Here is a 22,381-nt window from a genome sequence, read left to right as displayed (position 1 = left end):
TGGGATGTCACCTCAACATGGCCCAATGGGCAGTGCCATGACTGCACCCAGGTTGTGAACTGGCAAATCCCTGGGCTGCCAAAGTAGAGCATGTGAACTTAACCACTCGGCCATGGAGCCGGCCCTTATATTACATTTCTTTGTCTTCTGTTTTCATTTCACAGATATTTTCTTAATTTTCCAAACTTTCTCTTAAATTTTTCACTTTTGTCATCCCCTATTATTACTTTTATAGACACAATATCTTTTCATTTGGGATTCTAAAACAAAACTTTTTTTCCCATTTATTAAAAAGAAATGATTGCTCTTCTTTTTAGAATTAATTTTAATTCTGATGTTTTAAAATTATGAGGACACTTTATGAATGAGTCCTTTAATAAAATGCAATGATTATTAAATTTGCTTTCCTCGGTACTTCATGGGGAAGAAGTCTGAATAGGGCAGCATTTGTATATTTCTAGGACACTAGTCATAATGCCATTCAATATAAGCTTTATGTGACAATAACATACATATATACATATGTACAAACACATACACACATGCACCTGCACACACACACACACATACACACACACACCCCCCACCTCCAAAATGCTGGAGTCTTACCCCATGAAATCATTGAGATTTATTTGAAATACTATTGTTGAAAACTCTTCTCAGCACATTTGTGCATTTTCAGGTGACTTACTTTTTTTTATACTAAAATTTATATTTTATACATTCAGGATCATAATAGTTGATCTTTTGCTTTCTTTTTTTAATACACTTTATTAAAGAACAATTTTAGGTTCACAGCAAAATTGAACAGAAGGTAAAAATATTTTCCATATCCCCCTGTCCTCATCATGCAGAGCCTCCCCCATTATCAAAATTCTCCACAAGAGTGGTACATTTGTTACAATTGATGAACCTACATTAACACATCATTATCACCCAAAGTCTATAGATAACATTAGGGTTTGCTCTTGGTGTTGTGCATTCTATGGGTTTAAACAAATGTGTAATGACGTATGCACTGTTAAAGTATCATACAGAATAGTTTCACTGCCCTAAAAATCCTCTGTGCTCTGTTACCTTCATTTTAATGATCATCTCTGGTTCAGATTTCCTGCACTTACTAATTCCCAGTTTGCATTTTTAATTATTTTCTTACTTTTACATCATACCTTTTTCTCTTTGAATCTTCTCTATTTCCTCCCCAGACTAGACATGCATAAAGATCTGCTGCATATAACATAGCTTGACTAAAAATTTAGGAGCCATATGGAGGAGACATGTATTTTATTAGAGATTAAAAACTAAAGATATAGGGCCCAGCCGGTGGCGCATCGGTTAAGTGCATATGTTCCGCTTTGGCGGCCCGGGGTTCACCGGTTCGGATCCTGGGTGCAGACATGGCACCACTTGGCAAGCCATGCTGTCGTAGGCGTCCCATATATAAAGTGGAGGAAGATGGGCATGGATGTTAGCTCAGGGCCAACCTTCCTCAGCAAAAACAGGAGGATTGGCAGCAGTTAGCTCAGGGCTACTCTTCCTCAAAAAAAAAAAAAAAAGATATATATTGCAAATTCTTGCCCTAAGAGTTATCTTAGCAACCTCTTCACCAATGATATGTCACTGACCACTATGCTGTATCTATTTTCTCAGCCTAACTAAATCTCAGCCCCTCTCACTCTAGAGTGGAAAAAAATTCTCCGATTGACATATGAAAAGAAATTCATCCATAGCTCTTCGTTTGAATCTCCTAAATCCTTAAAGGGCTCAGAAAAACAGAATTGACTTTTTTATAATATGATTCATTCTTTTAAGTAAATTAATTATGGATGTATCTAGCAATGTTTTCTTATGTATTTGTATACTGTCTGTAAGGCACTGACTATATAATGAGATTATTAAAAATCTGTCAGTGTATCTTCAAGGAAAGTATTATCACTCTCACATTATAGATGAGAAAAATGCAGCTCATAAATGTTAATACTTTAGCCAGTGTTATAAAGTTTAAAATACCAGCTATAAACGACTGAGTCCAGGATTGGGATATAGATTTCTTCACATCAAATTATCTATACCAGTTATGTGTTAATATTTTGTCTTTTTTCCCTAATTATATTTTTAGCTCACTGATGCGGATGGCATGGGCAGGATTAGCTTCTTACATTAAATAATGCCATCCTAGATGCAGTGTATGGACACAGTATTTGCAGAGTGGGAAGAATGAGGCAAAGTTCCTAAAACAATTTCAAAGGACAAAATGACTCCAAGTCAAGTCACACATACTCTCAAGAGTGTGGTCTTGGACACACTCAGCAGAGCCAGAGAGTCCCATCTGTTGATCCATTTCCTCTGCAAGAGTTTCCGCTAGGAGAAACTGAATATAAAAGAGGATGCAGCACCATAGCTGCTGCTACATTGTCTCAACAATGTTGTCCCACCTGGGATTTGTCTCTCATGGGCTCCTGCCTTCCTTAGCCAGGATAGGTGAGGGACAGGGGCCTGGGCATACAGGGTGTTTGACTGTTTCCCAGGGCACATAGGGATTCTGTGAGCCTGAGTTAGGCTTTCTGCCTAGAAACATCCTGCAGCTACATTCATTCTACTGTCCCTGACGTTCCATAGTGGCACAGGAAAATCTATGTGGTTATCCAGCAGGGCTTCATCTAAGAAGTGAGGTAAACCCTTGTTCTAGGGACACTAAATTTGTCTGTGGTTTTTACCTTTATTCATTTTTCCATTGTTACTAACTCTAAGTAAGGACAAAGTATTGGTCCTTCTCAGATACCTGCATTATTGTCCTATTCTAATGCTCTTCTAACTGACTTTCATTTCTTTTCCTGCCTGGAGAATTCTTATCTCCTCAAGAGTGAGGCAGGGAGAAGAAAGCTTCTACTATCATCATTTGTTTTTCACAGATTTAAACTTTTGGGAACAAATTTTTACTTCAGTACAAAAATTTTGACTTTTGGTACTTTTGAGGTTCAAAATTCCTTTCCCCTAACTTATTTGTCTGTTATAACTTTTAAAAGCTATATTAAAATGAATACAGACATTTCTTGTTTTTTATATTTCTGCTATAACAAATGAACACTAAAGGCTTAAGGCATGTGTTACCTTCACTGATGCCTGAACTGGGGGGCAAGGGTTGGGGGAGTTGGAGTGGCCAAGTGTGGGAACACAAGGAAGAGAGAAATATTAACCTTAGCTAAGATATCAAAATATTATCAGTTTATACTTGGATGCACTTCGGTTATGGGGCATGAAACATGATCTGGAAAATGAAAAATGACATTAAATGAGCCTGGAGCATAAGGGACCATGGTTCTAGTCAGCCCTGAGATGAAATACAGGAAAAATTTTAATAAAAGATCTCATAAAGGAGAATTTATTGCTTCCATGGGGACATTGGATCAGGGTCCCTAGAGATTAGGTAACTAGGTGGAATGTCCCAGGGATCCCATAGTAGGTAACAAGTGAGAAGAGAAAAAATAATCCGGCAGTCAGGGGGAGAATTCTGAAGAGTATGAGAGCTCTTAGGAGATACAGCACCTTAAGTCCCAGGGAAAAGGTTAGAGGAAAAACGATGAAGAAGAGAAGGAGTATGATGAACTGGGCCAGTAAATAGTGCGAGGTCGTCTAGCACATCCACTCTTCTGCTCTTGTAGATGGGCAATGTGCCTGCAATAGGACAGACATGAGGTTGATGGATCCTATAGTGCTCCTGTGCCATCATCAAGCCCTTTCCCAATTCTCCTACTTTTCAACCACATTTGTGTTCATAATCTCCTCCCACTTTCCTTCCTCCTGTATTGTGTCTCCAGCTCCCAGTTCTGACAAATATGAATCCTTACCTTCCCTTCTATGATGCAACTCACAAGCATCCTTGGCGTCTTAAGGCACCACCTGAGCGGAGGCCTCGGATGGTGAGGAAGGTGCCCACCACGATGCCTACGAAGCCAACAGCCAACCCCAGGGCGCAGACCACAGTCTCTGTCAGCTCTGACATTGGGGTTGGAATCTCAGGTTCTGTGAAAGTGAAGTTGTGGAGATCAGAATACAGAGTATTCCTGTGCTGGTACGTGGGATGGAGTGGGCTGGGGTTTGGTTCTGCAAAGACTTAGGGCAAAAAGTTTAGGTAGGAGAGTGAAGTCTATAATTAGGAATCTTTGAAGCATGGAAAACAAGGTTTGGGCCATGAGATTTAGGAGCTAAAAGACAGAATGTTCTGAATTTGACAGAGAAAAGACAGTTCCAAAAGGAGTGGAACTCATACATACCCCAGTGTTTCAGAAGTGGCTCATCCAGCCCCCAGTGCTCCACCTTGCAATCATAAATATCGTCAGCAGAAGGGAGGAAGGTGAGGTAACTGATCTTCAGGAAGGAATCATCAGTCTTGGGGAGGAAAATCATCTCAAAAACGCCTTCACTGACTGAGTGCCCATTCCTCAACCATGTGATATTGATCACAGGAGGGAAGATGTTGTCCACAAGACAGATGAGGGTGTTGGGCTGACCCAGCACCACAGGAGACTTGGGAAACACAGTCACCTCAGGAACCTCTATGGTGAGAAAATAGCACTGTTACGAATTGTGAATAGCTTTGCCCTGGGAAAAGAAGAGTTATTCTTTCCCTTCTGCTTGGGAAACAATATACATTGCCTGCACTTTATCCCTGTGCCTTTCTCTCTGTGGGCGTGCTTGCTAAGGTAGGAGGTCTACGGGACCCCTCTTTGAAGGATTCAAGGATTGTGTTAGGGGGTAAGGATCCTTGTATTAAACAGAATATGTGATTTTTGAGACGGGAGAGGATGAGGGTTCAGTAATTACTAAAAGATCTGAGGACTCTTTGGAAAGGAGATAATTTTATAGAATATTGAAGGATGAGTATCTATCCTTAGGGAAGAAGGGAGTGAGGCTGGTATGAAGGGATAGATTCAATAAAGAGAGGCAGAATGGTGGACACGTACCATTGGTAGCAGCAGTAGAGTTGGAGAGTTTAATCAAGATGTCCAAGTTGTATTTTGCCGTAGCAATGTTTTGCAGCGCGCCCTGTGGGTCAAAACTTGTAAACTCGCTAAACACAGGCAGCCGCCACACAGTCTCCTTCTTCTCCAGGTCCACATGGAACTCCTCATCTCCATCAAATTCATGGGTGAACTGACCAAAATCACCATAAGACTGGTAGACGTTTGTGCCGTAGGAGGCAAAGTGATCAGCTGATGAGTGAAAGTGAGAAGCAGGACGGTGGAAAACAGGGGGAGAGAAAAGAACCTTATTAAACAAAGTGACAGAAGAAATCGACTTTCAAATATTGTAGGCTTCATCTTTGGCTGTCTCTAGGCAAAATTCCCGGCACCTGATTCCTTCCGCCTCAGTGTTGGTAGCTGTCCACTTAGAATCCAGTCTGTCTTTTCATATAATGTATGCTCTAGGAGGGCGGAATTTCACAGGCCATGCTAATTCTATTCCCTGTGTGCCTGGCTCAGTGCCTGGCATGCTCTCGGCTTATGATACAGCTTGCAATGGGATGAAAGAAGAAGTGAATTAACTATCATTGTATTAGCTTTCTTCCCCAGAGATTCAGTTTACTTCCTTCTACATCATAAGTTTTATCTCTCACTTAATTTTTTCATCAGTTAACAACACGTTCATCATAGTTGTTCTCCCCTCAGGACTCTCCTCAGAGCAGAATATTTACTACACAGCAATTCTGTCCTCATTTTCTTTTTCTTTTTTTTTTTTTTAACCGAGAAAAGGCACACAGGATCTTATTATTTTAAAAGAGTTTGCTCTGTTATAGGGTATAAGAATGATTATGACAATGACAGTAACATTACAAAATATATAAAAAATAAACAATGCTTTCAAGGTCAAAGTTTTTTTAACAGTAATGATCATTAAAGGAGAGCACCTGATTCCTTCCAAAAGAAAAAAATGGAAGTTTTATTAGATTTTCAATTTCTGTTATTCCTCTGACATCGTGAGGAGCAGGGAGTCAAACACCAACCAGGCATGGTCTCTGCCCTCGAGGAGCTTATTGAACAGTGTGAGAGTCAGGTGAGTAAAGGATCATATATCATATACTGTGGCAAGTTCTGTGGTGGGAAAATCAATAGCCTTATAGTCCAACATCTTATACAGCTACCTCATGTGCCAATCAAACCAAACTATATTATCCTTTCATGGTCCTTGATCTTTGCAGGGGTCTGTTTTTCTCCCTGAAATGAAATTATCTTTTAGGATTTCCCAGGCAAATCCAGCTCATTCTTGAAGTTCCTACTTAGTTACCAACATTTTAGCTAAGTTCTCTTATTAAATATGTTTTTGATCACGTTTATGACCTCCAACCCTTTCATCCAAGTGTTCTGCTCTCCACATTTCTTTATTCCTCACCAAGTTCACTCTCTTGCCTACCCAGCATGGCTCCCTCAGTTGATCACCTAAAAGGCTGTCCAACAAAGCCTCCTTATCCTTGCAATGAATCTTCTTGACTCCTTTTTCAGACGTGAATATATGTGATTATTCTTTTCATCTGGTACTTGTCCTGGGCTGCTTACAGTTGATGAAGAACATCACACTGATGATGGCCAACTGGACCCAATTCACTTTTATAGTTTTAGCCTCAACTGAGTCCACTGTCCTGCTCAGCAATGGTCCTTCTGCTTTCCTGCACCATGTTCTTTCCATCACTAATCTGTGCACCCTCCAGGGGACAGACAGCATTTTTTGAATCCCCAAAACAGCTTGCTATGTGCGCAAAAATGGGTATTGAATATCAATTGCTATTCTTGAGAATCACAGAGATTTGGGGGAAGACCAACAGACACAGAGGTAGCAGAGCGATATGATGGTCAGAATCAGTGGTGATCAGAGCTGCCTGATGACTTGTGAGCCCTAAGCACTGTTGCTTTTGTGGACTCCTTCTTCCATAAAAACATTAAAAATTGTATTTTATGACTGTATTGGTATGAAGACAAATATAATTCAGGCTGGATTAAAAATTAAAATATTTTCTTCCATTCTAAAAGTTCATTTTTCCTTTAATTTTAAAAGAAATTAAAACATATTCATGGAGCCCTACAAGTATCACAGGCCCTTGGCACTGTGCCCCTGTTCCTCAAGTGTAAGTCGAGCTCGAGCACGGCACTATGGTCTGACACTGAAGAAAGAAAATTTGGAAGCACTCTGGAGAAGCAGATGAAACTTCCACTACCATTAGAATGGGAGCAGCCACGGTTAATAAAGTTGCTGAAAATTAAAGTAACTTCCATTTCACTTCCCCTTTTAACTATTTGGCTTTTGTACTTTGACTTTTACAAACTCACTCTTCATGTCTATAAAACAACAGGGCAAAGAGCCAGGGATGGATCCCGGAAGGAAAGGAGGGTAAAGGAATGTATGAAGAGAGCCTGGAAAGAGGTGGACACCAAGAGGTAGCGGGGCCTAAGGGACCAAATAATTACCCTGTTCTTGCCCAGTTTTCCTCTGATAGGTCTCCATTAGATGAAGTGTAAGATAGGCAATTTGGGCTGAGGATTTGAGAATAATGTGATTTAATTCACCAAGTTTTTCAATCATAACGTTTTCAATTTTAAAATAAAAATAAAGATATTTACTTGATTAAAGAAAAAAATGAAGCTACAGCTGTAGTAGTAATAATAAAAAATAAGAATAATCATTGACATTTATATGCCTCCATTATTTAGAAAGCATATCTACATACCTATTGTGTTTGATTATTTGTGAGGTAGCATATTTGAGGTAACTGAGATAAAATGAGGATTATGGGGTAAAATGACTTGTCTAAAGGCATTCAGCTGGGCTCATTTACCCACTCCCGACCTGTGCCAGTTCCCAGCATGGAAATGTAGGTAAATCTGAGACAAAGAAAAGGTCATCTTTCTTTATATCTGTAATTTATGGAACTATTTACCCCAAGATAAAGCATAGGAGAAATATATAAGAACTTCAAAAGTTGTTCAGAGAAGTTTGGGAGCAAATAGTTCACAAAATTTTAGTAACAAAACATCCACGTGTGAAAACATCCCTAGTCTTTGAGGCAATCATGAATGAATGCCATGGGACCTTCCAGCCTATATTCACTGGATCCAGTAACAGGAACAGAATAATGCCTTGGTGAACTCTGCAACAGCACAGGCAGCAAAGAGAGTGGCTTGGGACTCTAGTTTCCTGAAGGAAGAAGAAGCATAGTTTTTAAATCTGCTCAATATTGAGAACGCCTTTGAAGACTCTCTACTATTTCTGTACCAATATCTATCCTTTGTTCCAGTTCTAATTCCCTATTCCCCAAGTCCAGTCTCCACATCCCTCAACTATGCACTCACCCACAATGTCTTCACCTCCGCAGGCACTCATCATGGTGGTCAGGGTGAGGGCCCCCAGAATCAGAGCTCTGTTTAGGATCATTGTCTTCTCAGGGTGGTCTCAGCAACTGCTGTTCTGAGTTGGACAGCCACGGAGAGGACTGAGCTGAGAAGGAACTCTAAAGACACCCAAACTAAACCCTACCAGATCAGGTTCTGGCCAATCAGAAAAATCCGCTATGATGACACTTCAGTTGCCAGTTGAAGACTTTGTACTAAGAGGCCTGGAAGGGATTGGGAAATCCCCTGGTTCTGATGTAGCCTCAGCTCAGAGAGGACCTGAGGGAATTTTCTATGAAAGGAGGGAGGGTATTAAATCAGAATCTTCTCACATGTGTGTATGCCTGCTGAAGACTAGAGGGGTGGGAATTTCTGAGCAGCCTCATGGATAGATGAGGTCATTACCCATACGGTGTCCTTCAGGATTTTCTGGGTTACAACCTCCAAGAATTCTCCCAAGTTGATCCCCCTCCCTGGCAGTCCCCACCCCCTTGCTTTCCCTGGCATCCATATGTGGGTTAGCTGTCTTTAATTTTGTTTCCATAACACATATAGAATTCTCTAAATTTTGAGTTGACTCGCCTAACTAGGGCATCTCCTCTGGAGGTAGCCAAGGAATACCTTTGCCTTTTCTATTTATATAAATCCAGTTGAGTAAGTTCTTCTCATGCTCTCAAAAGCTTCAATATTTGTACCCAGGGCAATGAAAGGAGTTATAATGCCATGTAGTGCTGCCTACAGTAACTGCATGATCTTCCATCTGAATTTTTTCCCTGCCATAAGTATTCTTTATGCTTTGTATTTTGCTGCCACCTGTCTACATTGAAAGGAAATTTGGAGACATTGATTATATTAGAGAAGGCTCTGGCTGCCTCATTCTATGATTTTTATTTTTTAAATTAAAGAATGTCAAGTCAAACATTGAGATTGGAATGAGAGGAATTGCTGTGACTCAGAATATTGTTTTTCTTCTCTTGATCTACTGGATCTTTTTATATTCTTTCTCCTGCCACATCAAAATTCCAGATATTTGCAGAGGACTAGGGATTGAGCTAAAGTCAAAGGCAGTGATCAGAGGGAGACTCATTTTTTCAGAAGAATCAATTTTCTCTATGTTATGGAAGCCACAAATTAAGGGGGCTCCATTTTGAATCAGTCACCCTGTCCCTGTTAGATGGCCCTCAGTTCCTCAGCACTCTGCCTTACCTCACAGTGACAGAGACTGTAAAGAAACGTGAGACAGAAAAAGCCCTGGCATCTGGGAGCTTCCTGGTACAATTAGCTAGGCCTTGGTGATGCCAGGAGCTGGCCTGGTACTCACAGCTCGGTTTTGGTGTTTTCCTGCTGAACATAAACAATTTCACAGAACAGCAGTATCAGACAGCCACGCTGTAACCACAGTGGATCAAGACAGAAAACAAGGCCACTCAGTAATCATGTCTGAACACAAACAAAATATGAACATTGTCCAAACCACAAAAATGGCCAAGCATATCTTTCTCTTAAATGAAATGAAGGACTACTGCTTCTTTATCAATTATAGCCTCAGCCTCAGTATAGTCTTCTTTCCGTCTAGGTAGGATTATGAAGATGTCCAGTTATAGTATTATCCCACCCATCACCCACTTCCTCATAGGATCCAATTAAGGGCAAGTCCTTCTTTTTTAAAATCATCCTCAAAATCACCTAACACAATCTCAAACCCTAAAATATTTAACGATCAGTTTCATGTGTTGACTAGGCTATGGTCCTGTTATCCAATCAAACATTAATCTAGGTGCTGCTCCAAAGATATTTTGTAGATGCTATTAAGGTCAATAATCAGTTGACTTTAAGTAGGAGAGGTTATCCTAGATAATTTGAGTGAGCCAGATCCAATCAGCTGAAAAGTCTCAAGAGCAGAGCTGAGGCTTCCCTGAGGGAGAAGAGATTCTACTGCAGCCTGCAGCTCAGCCTGTGCTGGGAGTTCCAGCCTGCTGTTCCTGACAATGGCCTGCCCTATGGATCTCGGACTTGCCTACTTCACCCCCACAATTGTGTAAACTAATTCCTTACAATAGTTCTCTCAATAGACAAAGAGGCTGGTTCCAACCCTGACTTATGAGATACTCCATGATTTCCCATGGTGAGTTTTCTCCTTCACTGCAATGAACAATAAAACCAAGTTGTTCATCCATGGGTGGGCTCCTGGTGGTCTTTGGCTAGAGGCATTGGCAGTATCTAATTAGGTGATTGTGAGGATTATGCATATACTTGGAACGAAAAATTCCTAGGTCTCTTTAAATATACTTGTCATACTTTAATATCATCCGCATTTTATAAGGAGGACATTGGAGCTCAGAGAGGTGAAGGAATTTGCCCAGGGTCATGTAACTAGTAAGTGGAGGAGCTGAAATGTGACAAGGGCAAGCCAGGGATCCTTGCCAGGGGAGGGGATCTCTTTCTGTTGTGGATTCAGAATCCAGTGCCCTAACATAACTGATATAGATATTTGATCCTATAGTTGGCCTTATCATTCTTTCTAGCCACTGCCACTGTGAACCAAGAGGGTTTGTGAGGTCCCCCTTGAGAGGTGCTCCTTTCACCATACAGTATCCTCCTTTCTGTGCAGTAAATAGCATGTTCCTATGCTTTTTCCTGGATCTAGACTTACCTGCCTTGTATCTCGCAGGAGTTACTCAAGATTTTGGCAAATGATCAAAATCTTTCTTGACAGTGCTCCAGAATTTCACCTATTAATATAACAGTTTAAAAAAATTCGTAAAAACCCATGCCAGATCAGAATTTTATCTTGCATGGGAAATTGAATGTCTGGTCTCAGATCTCGTTTCCCGGGGGATGCAGGGAAAGTCCCGGCAAGGCACTGTCATCAACTAAGGAATAGGAGATGAGCTGTCTGTCTTCAACGTAACCTTTTCTCCTCTTCCTTCTTCATCCAGCTGTCACACAAGGATCCTTGTTCTAGTCACTTCTGTTTTTAGGTCATAATTATAATATAAAGTAAAATTATTAGTAATTTAGACTCAGAGCAAAGGTGTACCATTTTGACAGAAACTAATTTGTTACCTGTCTAATAGGAAAATGGAAGGCCCTTTTATAAATTAATGGTGGCAATGAAATTTAGAGTTTAAATTTTACTTTGTTCAACAATTTTCTTAAGTACTGATTTACACGTTATTGATTTCATAATTAAAATTGTCAATATAAATAGGATGTATCATCATTACTTACATCATTGAGAGCCCTCTAAGAAATTATTTAGACAGAACTCATGTTAGTTCTAATTAACACTTATAATAGTCTCTAAAAACATGCTTATTTTCAAATTCTTTAGTCATATCAACTACTTTTCCCTGATACAATCCTAGTTATTACGCATTGGTGAGGTTTTACTATGAAGGCCAAGTCCTCCACCAGCTTGCAATAGTTGAAGGTGCTTCACGGTAACAACAGAGTTCAGAGTGGCAAAGCAAAAAGAAGATGGGCTTTGTAACCAAATAAATAAGAATTTAATACTGCTTTTGATTTTATAAGCTTCACCACCTTGGGCAAATCATTCAAAATATGTGATCCTTAGGGTCCTTTTCCATACAATGGAATGAAAACTATTACACAATGGTTAATATGATGACACAAAATTATAAACAAGTACAAATTATAAGGTTTAAACACAGTCCAGTGTCTGCTACGTAGTAAGCATTCCCAAATGTTAACCACTGTGTAATGGCAAATATTAATAATGATAATGGTAATGATAGCCTGTAACTTTTCCCTCATTCATCCAACCTTCTCCTTGTGGCAGTCCAGGCTTTTGGAAGCCTGTGAGCCATAGATGCTCTAAGAAATTGCTGGAAAATAGATTTCTTTGAAGAGGATTGCACTGGTCAAATTTTTCTATGTAACAATCTACCCCAAAACTTAATGATTTCAAACAATGGTTCATTATTTTCTCATGATTCCGAAAGACTTCAAATTGTTCTAGACCCACCTGGGCAGTCTTTATATTCTAGGCTGGTCTCAGATGTTCTCAAGTGGCCTCTCTTACATGTCTGCAGCCTCAACTGGTTCAGCTGGGCTTGCTGGGCCTCTCTCCACGTGGATTCATCGTCCAGCAGGCTGACTGAAGCTTATGCACAGGTGCTGGAAGGCTCCCTAGAGCAAGAGAGAAACTACAGGGCCTTTTGAGTCTAAACCTGGACTCACAACGTCACTTCCCCTATGTTCTGTTAGTCAAGGCAAGTCACAGTAGCGGCTCAAATCAAGAGGCGGGTTAATAGATTGCGTTTCTTGATAGAATGAGTTGCAAAGAACTTGTGGCTATTTTTGCAATCTACTACAATATCTTCTGGCTTTTAGGTGTGTGTAAATGAGTTTGGTGTGTGAAAGTTGGAGTGCCTCCATATTTGAAATGAATTCCACTCACTCACCTTCCTGTCACCATTTACTTTATCCCCACTGAAAACCCAGCAGTGCTTTCTCAAGGGAGGTTTGAACTAAGGTCTGTTGAATTACAATATGCATAAGGTACTATGATTTGTTCTCACAAAAAATCTTTCAGCATTTTACAGATGAAAACAAAGATACTTGGAGAACTGTAAGTAATCCTGTTGTGGTCACCAAGCACGTTATTCTGATGCAAAAGCCTGGGTACTGATATCCAGTCACATGTCCTCTCACAATGATAAAGTTAATGAAACAGACGGACCTTGCAAAGACAATAATTCTGTTTTTCATTTAACATCATTCCTACCTATTCTTTGCCACCAACAAGTCCTATGTGCATGAACCAGTTGCTTTAAATGGCTCTCTTAAATAAACTGCTCCCTCATAATTTTCCACTGAAAAATACACAACATTACCTCCGTGTCTGGATCGACTTTCACCATTGCTCAGGTGAACTCATCAGCTGAGCTGAATGTTATTTGATGAATACTTTGTGCCATGATTATAGCATGTAATCAACAAATGCTTGTTGAGTTGAGTCAATGCTCTTAATTCATCTGAACCAGGTTACGGAGCTGGCTGCCTGGAGACAGATGATGTTCTTCAGCTCCGGTGGTGATTGGTCCTCTTCCCAGGAGCTCTCCAATCCTAATGTACTTATCATGAACTCTCGTCATACAGAAATCTTAACTTGGCATTAAACAGGAAAACGAATGAAAAAGAATCTTAAATAAAAACTTTAAAAGCAGGGGATGAGGGTGGGCACAAAGGGTGAAGTGGTGCACCTACAACGTGACTGACAAACAATAATGTACAACTGAGACTTCACAAGGTTGTAAACTATCATAATCTCAATAAAAAGTTAAAAAAAACTTTAAAAGCAACTGTTTATTTTAAATTACATATTTTTAAACAAATGTCAAATATATTTTTAAAGCATTTTACCTGGAAAATTTTAAACTGTGGTTTAACCAGAGCTTTAAAACTACAAATGATAACACAGGTAGAATTCTAATGTTTCAATAACTGAGAATATTAGAGAAAAGTAATCCACATGTGTGAAGTTGGGAAATTTTGAAAAGACTTCAAACAGGAGAAATATCATAAAATTATGTTTAAAATTATAGAAGTTTATTATAAATTATTCCTGCTGGAGAATTTCTCTATAACTGCTGCATTACAAAAAGAAAATCTATAGCCATGTCTAGACAAGGACAATCTTGCACCTGACAAATGGCGGAGCTTTAGAACGCTTTGAGTGCACACTGAACAGAGAGGGTGAGAAGGCAGGGGAATGCACCCACAGCCTATTTTCTCTCTTCTCCCTGCCTGTGCACTTGAGAAAGTCATTCATTAATTCTCACCTTTGAGATGTGGGAATATTGGTCATTCTGTTGACGCTGTCTACTAGTTCTCTTTCGCACCTGTCCTCTTCGTGTTTAGAAAAATATCTTTGCAGAAGACTAAGGATCCTCTTTAATGCAAAGTAGATGGAGTATTGAACATACTCATGGTGTAGGAAGAACAATTTTCTACTAAGGGCAGCTGCTTCTCCGCAATTCCATTTTTGTGAAACTCTTCCTGGGGGCTGTGAGACTGGATGTAACAAAAGAAATTTTCTACAGTTCCAGAACCAAGAAAAGATTTAAAGGAGTTCAAAATAATGCCAGAGCCTCTTTCAACAGAAAGGATAGTTAAGTCCATTATGTGCCTTGAAGGGAGAGGTCTGTGATCAGACACAGAGACCAGACTCGGGAAGTTTGGGCAGGGGAGGATGACACAGACATCTGCTTCATGCTAATTTCTTATTCTCTGTCTTTCAGTTTACTGTCTCATTCATTTTGCAGCCTTTGAGTTGGAAAATTGATTATCGATATATGTATGTAAGACTATTATTAATTTCATACTAAACACTGCTTTAGTTAAATATCACAGCTCATGTCATGTTTTCATTTTCTGCAGAAATTAAAATTTTTTATTTTCTGTTTTGCTTTTGAACTAAGAATTATTTTTCAGAAGCTCTCAAATTTCTAAGCAGCAGGGAATTTAGGGCTTTTCTTTTTTGTTTGCTATTATTTTCTAATTTCTACTGTTTACACAGAGAATACTGTTTGTATTATTTCTACTTTATGGAATTTATGGAGGTTTTCTTTGTGACCTAATACGTGATCTGTTTTCATAAATATCTTATGAGCACATGGAAAGAAGATATTTTCTTTATTACAGGTGTACTGAGTTGAAAATATGTATAAACTCTATATCATTGATTATTTCTTTCAATTTTCTAGGTCCTTACTATGGTGTCTACTTTATTGTCTTTGACTGACTGAGGTGTCTAACAATCTTCTCTTATTAAAATTAAATATTCTCTTATTTGTCTTTAAGTTGCTGTTGTGCTATTTGATGCTTAGAAATTAACAAACATTATTTGTTCTTTGTGAATTATCGCCTTTAAGCATCACAAAATGTACATCTTAATTTTATTTAGTGTGTTCTATTTTGAATGCTAACTGTGACCCTAACCTCTAATTTTATTTTTATTTACCTGATTTATTATTGTACATTTTTATTTTTACAAATCAACTTTATCGAGATATGTCACATACAGTAAAAACTACACATTTTCAGTGTACAGTTCAATAGTATTTGACAAATACTGACACCTGTGTAAACAACTGCCTGATCAAAATATAGACTATTTCTAACTCCCTTGAAAGTTATGTCTGCCCCTCTGTGCTCAATCTCTCTCTACCCCCATCGCAAATAACCTATGACCTGATTTATATCTCTAAATATTAATTTTGCTTGATATGAAGAGTTCTATAGTATGTACCTTCTTGTGTCCAACTTTTTTAAAATAACGATTTTTTTATTTAGATATAATTGACATGTAACATTATATTAGTTTTAGGTATACAATATAATGATTCAATATTTGTATACATTGCAAAATGATCACCACGATAAGTCTAGTTAACATCTATCACCAGGCATAGCTACAAATTTTTTTTCTTGTGATGAGAACTTTTAAGATTTGTTCTCTTAGCAACTTTCAAATACACAACACGGTATTATTAACTATAGTCACCATGCTGTACATTACATTCCAGGACTTATTTATTTTATACCTGAATGCAGCATAAGCGCCTGACAGTTATTTTCATTTTGTAATACAAGTGCCTGACATTAAGCTTTTGATTGCCAAGGCATCCACTTTAAAGACTGCAGTCTCAAATAAACCCCTTGCCAGCTACACGACTAGATAAAGAGCCAGGCCACCCAAGCCCTGAAGTTTCCTTTGTTTTAGAGATCTCTGGTAGACCTAGTTATTGACCTTTTGACTTGTTTTTCCCTTCCCGCCCTTTAATTCCCACTTATGTTGTAAAAGAGTGAACCCGCGAAACTCTAGGCCCTCCACCCTTGACCCCAATAAAAGCAGAACCCCAGACCTATGCTTTCTCTCTTCCTGTGACCTTGCTGTGTGGTTCCAGACATGCCGTGTACACTCCAGGACTTGTGAGTAATTAACCTTTTTTCTTTCAGTGTTTCCTGATGGTTATTGCTGATGGCGTCTTGCAATCATAAAACCACAGGGCTGGTCCAGCCACAACTTCGGTTCTGAAAGGGGAAATGCCTGTGGAAGCTTGCCACAGGCCCAGGTGAGTGCCCCCAGGCATTTCTGGCCTATAGCATCACTATCCAAAGGATGAGACCAGCATAAAATACTGGAAGTCTGCACCTTTTGATCACTTTTGCCCATTTCGCCCAACCCAAAACCCACCTCTGGCAACCACTGCTCTGTTCTCTTTTGTTGTTTTTTTTCAATTCCACATATAAGTGAGATCATACAGTGTTTGTCTTTCTCTGTCTGACTTATTTCAGTGAGCATAATGCCTTCAAGTTCCATCCATGCTGTCGCTAATGGCAAGAATGCCTTCTTTTTATGACTGAATAATATTCCATTGTATATACACTACATTTTCTTTATCCTTTCATCCATAGATGGACATGTAGGTTGCTTCCATATCTTGGCTATTTTAAATAATGTCGCAGTGAATATGGAGGTGCAGAAATCTTTTCGAGTTAATGTTTTTATATTCATTGGATAGACATCCAGGGCAGGAATTGCTGAATCATATGGTGGATTTATTTTTAATTTTTGAGTAAGCTCCATGTTCTTCATAGTGGTTGTATTAATTTTCATTCCCTCCAGTAGTGCACTAGGCTTCCCTTTTCTCTACATCCTTGCCAACACTTGTTACTTCTTGCCATTTTGGTGATAGCCATTCTAACAAGTGTGAAGTGATATCTCATTGCGGCTTTGATTTGTGTTTCCCTGATGATTAGTGATGTTGAGCACCTTTTCATGGACCTGCTGGCCATCTGTATGTCTTTGGAAAAATATCTATTCAAATCCTCTGCCCATTTTTTAATCAAATTGTTAGTTTTTTTTCTATTGAGTTGTGTAAGTTCTTTATATATTTTAGATGATAATTCCTTATCAAATATATGATTTGAAAATATTTTCCCCATTCAGTAGGTTGTGTTTTCTTTTCTTTGATGATTTCCTTTGCTGTGCAGAAGCTTTTTAGTATAATGTAGTCCCATTTGTGTTTTTTGCTTTTGTTGGCTTTGCTTTTGGTGTCAAATCCAAAAAATCATTACCAAAACTGATGTCAAGAAGCATACAGTCTATATCTTCTTCTAGGAGTTTTATGGTTTCAGGTCTCATCTTCAAGTCTTTTGTTCATTTTGAGTTAATTTTTGTGTATGGTATAGAATAGTGGTCCAGTTTATTTTATTTTATTTTTGCATGTGGCTGCCCAGTTTTCCCAACACCATTTGTTGAAGAGACTGTGCTTTTCCTATTGCATATTCTTAGATCTTTTGTCATAACTTAATTGACCATATGCGTGTGTTTATTTCTGGACTCTCTACTCTGTTCTGTTGACCTATGTGTCTATTGTTATGGCAATACCATACTGTTCAGATTACCAAAGCTTTGGAACATAGCTTGCAACCAGGAAGCATGTTGCCTCCAGCTTTGTTCTTCTTTCTTGGAATTGCTCTAGCTGTTAGGGATGTTTTGTGGTTCTGTACAAATTTTAGGATTGTTTGTTCTATTTCTGTGAAAAATGCCATTGGGATTTTGATAAGGATTGCACTGAATCTGTAGATTCCTTTCAGTAGTATAGACATTTTAACTGTATTAATTATTCTAATCCATGAACATGGAATATCCTTCCGTTTATTCATACCTTCTTCAATTTCTTTCACTAATGTCTTATAGTTTTCTGTGGGTTGCTCTTTCGCCTCCTTCGTTAAATTATTCCTAGGTGTTTTATTCTTTTTGATGCAATTTAAATTAGATTGTTTTCTTAATTTCTTTTGCCGATAGGTTACTATTAGTGTATAAAAACACAACAGATTTTTGTACATTGATTTTGTATCCTGAAACTTTACAGTAATTTATTAGTTTTAACAGCTTTTTGGTGGAGTCTTTAGGGTTTTCTGTATATAATATTGTGTCATCTGCAAATAATGACAGTTTTACTTCTTCTTTTTCAATTTGAATGCATTTTATTTCTTTTCCTCATCCAGTTGCTCTGGTTGAGATATCCAATACTATGATGAATAAAGTGGTGAGAGTGAACATCTTTGCTTTCTTCCTGATCTTAAAGGAAAAGCTTTCACTTTTTCACTACTGAGTGTGACGTTAGCTGTGGGCTTGTCATATGTGGTCTTTATCATATTGAGATATGTTCCCTCTATACCCACTTGTTAAAAGTTTTTATCATAAATGGATGTTGAATTTTGTCATATGTTTTTTCTGAATCTATTGAGACAATCATATAATTTTTCTGCATCATTTTGTTAATGTGCTTTATCACATTAATTGATTTGCTGATGTTGAACCATCCTTGCATCCCTAAAATAAATCGCAGTTGATTAGGTGTATGATCCCTTCAATATATTGTTGAATTTGGTTTGCTAACATTTTGTTGAGGATGTTTGCATCTGTGCTCATTAGGGATATTAGCCCATAATTTTCTTTTCTTGTGGTGTCCTTGTCTGGTTTTAGTATCAGGGTAATGCTGGCCTTGTAAAATGAGCTTGGAAGTGTTCCTCACTCTTCCATTTTTTGAAAGAGTTTAAGAAGGATTGGTATTAATTCTTCTTCAAATGTTCAGTAGAATTCACTGGTGAAGCCATCTGGTCCTGGATTTTTGTTTGTTGGGAAATTTTTTATTACTGATTCAGTCTCTTTACTAGTAGTCAGTATGTTCAGATTTTCTATTTCTTCTTGATTTGGTTTTGGTAGATTTTATGTTTTTAAGAATTTATCCATTTCTTCTAGGTTGTCCAATTTGTTGGTATATAATACTTTATAATAATCTGTTATGATCCTTTGTGTTTCTATATTATCAGTGTAATGTCTCCTCTTTCATTTCTGATTTTATTTATTTGAGTCCTTTCTTTTTCTTGGTAAGTGTAGCTAAAGTTTTGTGAATTTTGTTTATCTTTTCAAAGAACCATCTCTTAGTTTCACTGATATTTTCTATTGTCATTTTAGTCTCTATTTCATTGATTCCTGCTCTGCTGTTTGTTGTTTCCTACCTTCTACAAATTTTGGGCTTTGTTCTCATTTTCTAGTTCCTTGAGGTATAAAGTTAGATCATTTATATGAGACTTTTCTTGTTTCTTGAGGTAGGTGTTTATTGCTATGAACTGCCCTCTTAGAACTGCTTTTGCTGCATCCCATAAATTTTAGTATGTTATATTTCCATTTTCATTTATTTCAAAGAATTTTTTTAAATTTCATTTTTGATTTCTTCTTTGACCCATTGGTTGTTCAGTAGCAAGTTGTTTAATCTCCACATATTTCTGAAGTTTCCAGTTTTCTTCCTGTAACTGATTTCTAGTTTCATATTGTTGTGGTTAGAAAAGATGCTTGATATGATTTTAATCTTCTTAAATTTATTAAGACTTGTTTTGTGGCCTAAGATATGTTCTCTCCTGGAGAATGTTACATGTATGCGTGAGAAGATGTGTTTCTGTTCCTTTTTTATGTAATGTTCTGTAGAAATGTAATGTTCTGTATATGTCTGTTAAGTCTATCTGGTCTAACATGTTGTGTAGGGCCAATACTTCCATATTGAGTTGCTGTCTGGATGATCTATTCATTGATGAAAGATGGGTATTAAAGTCCCCTACTATTATTATTCTCTATTCCTCCCATGATGTTGTCCCATATTTCACTTTTAAGCTATCTTTACTTTTTTCATTCTTTTTCTTTTTGCTGCTCTGATTGGACAGGTTCCATTGCCCTGTCTTTGAGTGTACTGATCCTTTCTTCTGCTTTATCTATTCTGATTTGGGACTGATCTATTGTATTTTTCAGTTCTGTGATTGTATCAGTCAGTTCTGTGACTTTTATCTGGTACTTTCTTATATTTTCTATTTCTTTGTTGAAATTCTCACTTTGTTCATCCATCCTTTTCCCAAGCTCAGTAAGCATCTTTATGACCATTATTTTGAACTGTTTTTCAGGTAAATCACTTAACTCCATTTCATTAAGGTCTTTTGCTGAGGTTTTATCTTATTCTTTTGTTTTGAATATATTCTTCTTTTTCTTCATTTTCCTTGACTCTCTGTGTTGGATTCTATGCCTTAGATAAAATAGCCATCTCTTCCAGTCTTGAAAGAGTGGCATCTTGTAGGAGATGAAACTTGTGGTTCAACCCTGCCCTAGCTCTTAATTGTCTCTCAAACCTTTGCAAATTTCTAAGTAGCCTATTTTATTTTCAGTGGCACCTAATAGTTGAGGGTGTGCCAAGACCTGTCAGCATCCCAAAGGGGAAGATCTCAGCAGCACCTAGACTCAGGCTGATTGGAAGACTGCTCTTCGGAGAGCAGCTTTTAACATGTGCAAATATACCTCTTTCAGGGAAAGATTGGGAGATGGGCATTTTTGTCTGTTCCCTCTGCCTGGAGTCCTGGGTAATAGCCGGTGAAGAACTGTTTGTTTGTGTGCTACTTTCCCATTAAACCCGTGAAAGGGAGCTCTCATAGCCACCAGACATAGGCTATCAGGTGATATGTCCTCTGGATAGTAGTAACTAAAGCTAGGGTACTGGACATGTACATAATCTCCTTTCTCAGAGACACTAACAAGCTAGGGCTGGGCAGAGGGAGAGCATGAAGGTGGTGACCACGAGCCTCCCCAGTCTCTGGAGAGGATTTTAGTCAGTCCCAAGATATGTGTTTAATCAGAAGCCTGCTCCTCAGGCCACAACTATGAAGATAAGCTAATAGACTTCTTTCATATAAAGACTGGCTTGCATTTCAGTCTGCTGGATCTGCACCTGGGGGGCTATCCAATTCGGAACAGTTTTTCCATTTGCTACAGTCCTATGGAATCCATGATTGTAATTTCCTGCTGGCCACTAGAGCCAAGTGATAAAAGGGTGTCCCCTCGGTGGAAGCCTCAAAAACTGGGCACCAGGCATATGTTCCAGCTCCATTTTGGGAAATACTAGAGACTTGGAGCAAGGCAGAGGGAGAGCTCAAAGATAACACTTCCCCTCTGTGGTCTCTGGAGAGGATTACTGTGGGCCTTCTATGTGAGTTTAATTACAAGCCTACTCTTCAGGCTGCAGTGATGAAGATAAGATAATAAGCCTCTTTCAGAAAAAGATTTAGTGCCTGAGTCTGTTGCCTCTCTGCTATGCCTTGGGTGTGGTAGCCTGTGAAGAACTCATTCTCCCTTTGTTACAATCCTGTGGGACTTGCAGGCATAAGACCACTGGCCACCAGAGCCAGGTTGTCAACACGTGTCCCCTGGCCAGCAAAAATTGAGGTACCAGATGATGTCACAAGATCCTTTCCAGGAGATATCAGCAACCTGAACAGAGGCAGAGGGAGGACACAAAGATGCCTCCATTTTTGGAGACTATTTTAGTAGGCTCCTAGATGTGTTTTAAATTAGATGCCTGACCCTCAGCCTAAGCTTTAAGATAAGCAAATAAATCTCTTTCACAGAAAGACTGTGTGCTTTTCAGTGGGCCACCTCCCTGCTGGGCCCTGGGTGGGTTAAGTCCTCGTGAGCTCTTTATGAAGTCTTTCTTAGTTCACTGTAGCCTTGTGGGTCTCATGGATGCAAATCACATTGGCTTTCAAAGCTAGATCTTTTGAGGGCTCATCTTTCAGGTGCAGTTCTTAAAAGCTGAGGTGCCAGCTGTGAGGTTCAAACTCTTCATTCCTCACAGAGAGGCTCAGAATTGTGAGTTCTCTCCCAATTGTGGGTCACCACACCAGGGGTGGAGCTTATGGTGAGATTGTGCCTCTCCTACCTAATTTGATGTGTTTTTTTTCTCTTTCACCCAGTTCATAGGAGTCATTCAGCTAGTTTTTGCATTTCTTTCAGAAGAAATTGTTCCATATTGTTGACAAAAATATTCCATAACCAATCTATAAATGAAAATTTGGGTGAGTTTATTCTGAGCTAAAATCTGAGGACCATGGCCCAGGGCCCTTCTTCCCAAAGGAAGAAGGGG

At 38.7% G+C, this 22,381-nt stretch overlaps 2 protein-coding genes across 3 annotated transcripts in view; one reads left to right on the top strand and one right to left on the bottom strand.

Annotated features, from left to right (window-relative positions):
• Positions 1-22,381, top strand: part of LOC100052006 (MHC class II DR-beta chain) — a 99,421-nt gene that overhangs the window by 16,188 nt on the left and 60,852 nt on the right. For both annotated transcript variants that reach the window (XM_070245391.1, XM_070245393.1), the window contains one exon: positions 16,368-16,483. The gene's annotated coding sequence lies outside the window, so the exon portion shown is untranslated. The remainder of the gene's footprint in view (positions 1-16,367; positions 16,484-22,381) is intronic.
• LOC100052063 (MHC class II DQ-alpha chain) lies at positions 752-8,560 on the bottom strand. Its single transcript, XM_070245399.1, has 5 exons — positions 8,343-8,560; positions 4,965-5,213; positions 4,275-4,556; positions 3,849-4,023; positions 752-3,675 (listed from the first exon to the last, which is right to left on the bottom strand). Exons 1-4 carry the CDS (start codon positions 8,422-8,424, stop codon positions 3,869-3,871), a joined length of 768 nt encoding a protein of 255 aa, XP_070101500.1. The 5' UTR covers positions 8,425-8,560; the 3' UTR covers positions 752-3,675; positions 3,849-3,868.

The sequence above is a fragment of the Equus caballus genome, chromosome 20, assembly GCF_041296265.1.
Source record: "Equus caballus isolate H_3958 breed thoroughbred chromosome 20, TB-T2T, whole genome shotgun sequence".
Classification (NCBI taxonomy): domain Eukaryota; kingdom Metazoa; phylum Chordata; class Mammalia; order Perissodactyla; family Equidae; genus Equus; species Equus caballus.
Note: the sequence above shows the minus strand (reverse complement) of the source record. Positions and strands in the feature narration are given on the sequence as shown.